Raw genomic sequence first — 4851 nt, 5'->3', positions numbered from 1 at the left:
AAAAGCATGAGAAAGCGAAATCCATCTCCGGTTACATCACAGAAATATTGAATAGGCTGCTGATTTCAATGGGATGTCCCCAGAGAGAGCAGGCAGACAACACTCCTTTTCTCCTGAGTACTTGATTAACTCTGTCTTGTTCCGGGTGTGCTTTAGCATATGTATGATCTATTAGGTTTGATTATTTGAGCCGTTCGCTTTGGGGCGCGGTGGGTCTCAGCGCACGGATCTCCTCCTTGAAGGAAACCGCGTCTTTTTAAGCATTTAAGACAGGTTTACGGCAGACCCCAGGTCAGCTCTGCTGCTCTGTCGCAGTAGAGGTTGGAATATAGTGGCTCGTTTATTAGTACAGACAAAACCTCCACTGTTCTGAGCACATCTGTCATCGCAGCCTGTCAGCACTTCTCGACTTGTCCCCCAATACACACACACACACACACACACACGCAAGTTCTCACACTCCTCATTACCAACTTCTATTTTTTCCCTTCCTCATTTATATTCTTTTTCCCCACTTCCTCCATCCACCCCAACTCAAATTTTGTCCCCAATCCACCCGAATATCTTCCCTTTTTCTCCTCTTTCGTTCCCCCTTTGGCTCCCTTCTTGGAGCTAAGTGCAGTGATTAGGTTTCACTTTCTAGCATTTTTTGTGAGTGTGAATGCGTGCGTTTGCAGGTAAAATCCCTTCCCTGTTCCCTCTGAACAGAGATCAGTGTAGACTATCTAGTCGAGGACAGACGTTTTTGTTCGTTTCCTATTTGCTGAATAGAGTGAGAGTGAAATGTGGCTCTTGTGCGTTTTGTGCCTATCCCACGGCAAGCTCAGGCCTCTCGCAGCCTGTAGTCATGTTACTCAGGATGGGAGGTCAAGGGTCAAAGCCAATGAGCCATCAGATACAGAGGAGGCTGTGTTCTGACTGAGCAGCTGCTCCACGTTCTTCGATGTAAAACATCCACCTCTAGGTGTTGTTTTGACATGGCGGCATTCCTGCTCCGACGTAAACGCTACGTGACGAAGCCCCCCGTTTATAAAACAGTTTGATTGAAATGGGATTGAAAGCGGTGTTTTAATCTGCAGATCAACGTAGTGATAGCGTGCATTATGAGATTGAACTATAGGACATTCCGTAAAGCAATCATCATTGCTCTGCGTATATCTGCCCCTCTCAAGCTCACTTTCTGAGAGGCTTAATCCGGTGTGCTTTCAACGGTTGAACGAAATGATTTCTCCCCTTTAAAGTTGACTTCTGTTTTATATTTTGTTGTTGTTTTTTTGTCACACCTAATTGTTTCAGATCTTCAAAAACAATTTTACTGAAATAAAAACATATTGTAACAAACGAGAAATTGATCCAAAGGTAAGTGACTAAATCCACCTTTCGTATCAAGTATTCCCGTCAGCTGCCAGTCAGCTGGCATGTTTTAATTCAGCCACATTGCAGGATTTTTCGAACAACTTAATCAGATTTAAGTTGACTTGGCCACTCCTTTGACTCGTCCAGATGCAGACTTCCTGGTCTAACCCCCATCATTTTGCTTGTGCTAGGCTTAAGATTACACCAAGTCACCACGACCCAAAGAAGCAAAGCATGACCACCCGGATGAGTTGGTGTTGCGCTCTTGGAATTATAACGAAAAGCAAAAGAGCTCTGAACTTTGAGAATACAGTTTAAAAATGTTCTTACTGCAAATGTACACTCCAAGAAAAAGTAACAGCTAGTAATCTTAGTGGAGCTGCACGGCTCTGGAAACTCATTTTAAAGTAGCCTAACTACAAAGATTAAGCTTTAAAAGTCTACTTGCTTTGCCAAAAACTATTTTTGACAACAAATTAAATCATTGTGTCAAAAAATGAGAACATTATGTACTCACTCACCTTTTCCGTTTCCAGCTGCTGCAGTGCATTTTGGGATACAGCGATAACCAATCCGCAATGTCACATTATATCCTTACATATTACTTCAAATGAACTAAAGTCAATGTTGTAACTTCACAATACACCCAAAAGTTTACTGAATTAGTGAAACTCTGACCAAAATTGAGTTGTATCCACTCATCTTTTTCAGTTATATACAATGTTACAATATATATACAGTATATACAATTTCCACCAGCTAATCTAAAATGTAAAGAATGGATAAACTCTCTATAATACTGTTTGTTTGAAAGTTGTTTAAGTTAATTTGAGGTTCCAGTCAACATGTTATATTGCTTCCTGTCCTGGGTTTTAAAGTGACTTTCCACTGAACTTCCTGCCCCTGAAGTGTTTTTGTTTACTTTCCATAAATTCTATTTAACTTATTAGTAGTTTCCTGTCCATTTAGTCCAGTTTTTGGACTGTTTCTCCAACCTTGTACCACTTGAATCCAGGGAAGATATGAGATACGTTTACTGTTTCTCTGTGTCTACATGTGAAGCAACCTAAGCACAGGCTTATCTGAAGAAACAGACTGAAAGAGAAGCCTCCACCTGCAGAGCTCTGTACGGTAACGTTGAGTGTGATGGCAGAATATCTATTAAGTCAGTAGAGATTTTAAGATGCGGCTCCGTTTCACTGTGAATTCCTTTAATTAAGCGAATGAAGGTATCGGAGGCATTCCTTTTGAAGATTAAAAACCAGTTCTGCACAGATCCAAAGGCGTCTTTGATATTTCCAGCCGTTTGATGAAAGGCATGCAAACTAGTTACGCTTTTCAGCCGACGGAAACTCGGAGGATGCAGCAATGAATGGGTTTTGTTTATATTGTGACCAGCTGCAAAATATTCACTTCCTGCTTTTATTAATGGTGCAAGACGAGAGACACGGGATTAGATTGATCTGTATCTTTATTTGTGTAGCCCTTGAGAGATGTCTGATGACATTTTCTTCACTCTTCCACCAGTGATGTCTTTCTTCCCTTTTTACATAAACCATTCTCTTTGAAAAAAATTATGCAGTTTATCTATTCTCCTTTCAGTAGAACATATATTATTCCATCGATTAAATCAAGAAGGCAAGCCAGGCCCCAGAAAATCTGAAGAAGTAGAAAACAAAAATCAGTGACGGATTTCTTAAAAGACAACACAAGAGCAAATTTAAAATCTTTCAACCTATCCTTGTGATTATGAATATCGCTATATTGCTTCTGATTATGATTTATTTAATAAAACCCATGTTAAATACATATCCAGTGTGTTTAAAAAACACCTTATTTTCAAGTGAATTCAAACTGGAAGTGTCAGATGGATGCTGTTAATTAAATACAATTTTAACTGATCATCAGCTAATCTGTTCAGATTTTTTTAAACTGTTTTTTTCAACCATGATCTCAGAAAAAGTTGCTGTTATTATAAAGACATTGTTTGTTTTGGGGTTTCTCTTTTCTTTTTTGTCTTTTTTGAACATTTGGCTAGTCTGGAGCATACGTGCATTTTAACACAATGCTATGTAAGAAAGCCACCACTAATGACTTCAAAGAAGAAACTGTTACCACATATTAGCCTCTTCTTTTTTTTTCTTTTTTTTAGAAGAAGAAATAGGTTGTCTGGAGGTTTTGCAAGGGCTTTGAAAAAATTTCTTTGTTTTTTGCACTATTGTCTATTCTGAAGAATTAAGGTAAGTACTAGCACAAGCTAACTCTAAGGCTAAAAAGTAATCGGAAATGACCTTTCAGAAGCTGTTCTTGTATGTTTATGAAAAATGTTACTTTTTATTTTTGCTTAAATATTAATTTCTGACACAACGCCCGCACTCTTCCTTGAAAAGGTGAGTGTGGAAGCATATGGCATCTGAAAACAGCTTCCCAGGGTGAGCAAAACTTTATAGAGGTTTTGCTACATTGAAAACTCATGACATCACCGTCTGGGTTTTCCCCAACTTGTTTAAGTGTTATCATTTTGATTCCTAAGGAACTAGTAAAAAAAATAATCTCTCTTCAATTACTAGGGAAATTTATAACACTAAAGGTGGAATGTTTTTGTGCAGTGTCAGTAAACATCTGATCTTTGCAGTAACACCGAATCGACGCCTGGTGGAAGCAATGTGCGCGGACGTCTCTCTGACGTCACAAACATGGCGGCGCCCGTTAGCTTGGCCGGTAGGGTCATTTCCGTTTCCAGAAAACTCGGCGGTTTTCTGATTAATTCAGTGTTTATTGCTCAGGCGGGGACAGTGGTCCACAACATGGACACGGAAAGACCAGCCAAGGTTCGACAGCGATGCTCATCACTCTTCTGTTGTTTCGTCTTCTGTTGTTTCGTAACATTTACTACTTGAGACATAAAACGTGCCTTTGCTTATAATGCGCAGTCGAGATTAAACTTCTTCATTTTGGTGCCGTTGTGTTGCGCAGCTGCAACCGTCATGCTCATACAGCCGCCGATACAGATAATAATGTCTGCTGTTACGTTTCTCCTCCACAGCTGGAGTTTGCAGTTCAGATGACATGTGAAAGCTGTGCGGAGAAAGTTAGAGCCGCTCTGGAGGGTAAACCAGGTGAGGAAGCTCAAACTGTGAAACTTACTGTTGATTTTTTTTCTTTTCTTTTAATCCTGTTTGTGCAATTCTATTATTTCAACACCTCCAGTGTTTGTGACTGATAGCTTTTTGTGCCTACCAAAGAAAATTTGCTCAAAGAACTCTGTGCACAGGAAAGCCGGACTGGTTTCATAGTTGTTTTTGATGCGAGTCGGTTTTATACAAAGCATTTTTTGCATTTCCAAACCAAAAGAATAAAATAAATTCCAAGTGCTATAAGTATTTTTGCATGCCGACTAAAAAACATATGACACGAAGCAAAAAAAAAAAAAAAAAAAAAAAAAATTTGGGAAAATTTTTTTTTTAATTTAAATTAAAAAGAAAAATTGGGGAC

The 4851-nt window shown here is 39.1% G+C and overlaps 1 protein-coding gene across 2 annotated transcripts in view; it reads left to right on the top strand.

Annotated features, from left to right (window-relative positions):
• Positions 1-2301: 2301 nt before the first annotated feature.
• The window catches only part of ccs (copper chaperone for superoxide dismutase), a 12434-nt gene continuing 9884 nt past the window's right edge, over positions 2302-4851 (top strand). Inside the window, exons 1-2 of one of the 2 annotated variants that reach the window (XM_015052905.1) lie at positions 2302-2383; positions 4403-4475. In XM_015052905.1, coding sequence (XP_014908391.1) covers positions 4421-4475 — 55 coding nt within the window. In that variant the 5' untranslated portion in view covers positions 2302-2383; positions 4403-4420. Of the gene's footprint in view, positions 2384-4022; positions 4188-4402; positions 4476-4851 lie in introns of those variants that run through there. The other variant, XM_015052904.1, reaches the window with a different exon arrangement.

Source organism: Poecilia latipinna, unplaced genomic scaffold (assembly GCF_001443285.1).
Source record: "Poecilia latipinna isolate Pla-1442-1.1 unplaced genomic scaffold, P_latipinna-1.0 Scaffold1145, whole genome shotgun sequence".
In the NCBI taxonomy this organism is placed as follows: Eukaryota; Metazoa; Chordata; class Actinopteri; order Cyprinodontiformes; family Poeciliidae; genus Poecilia; species Poecilia latipinna.
Note: the sequence above shows the minus strand (reverse complement) of the source record. Positions and strands in the feature narration are given on the sequence as shown.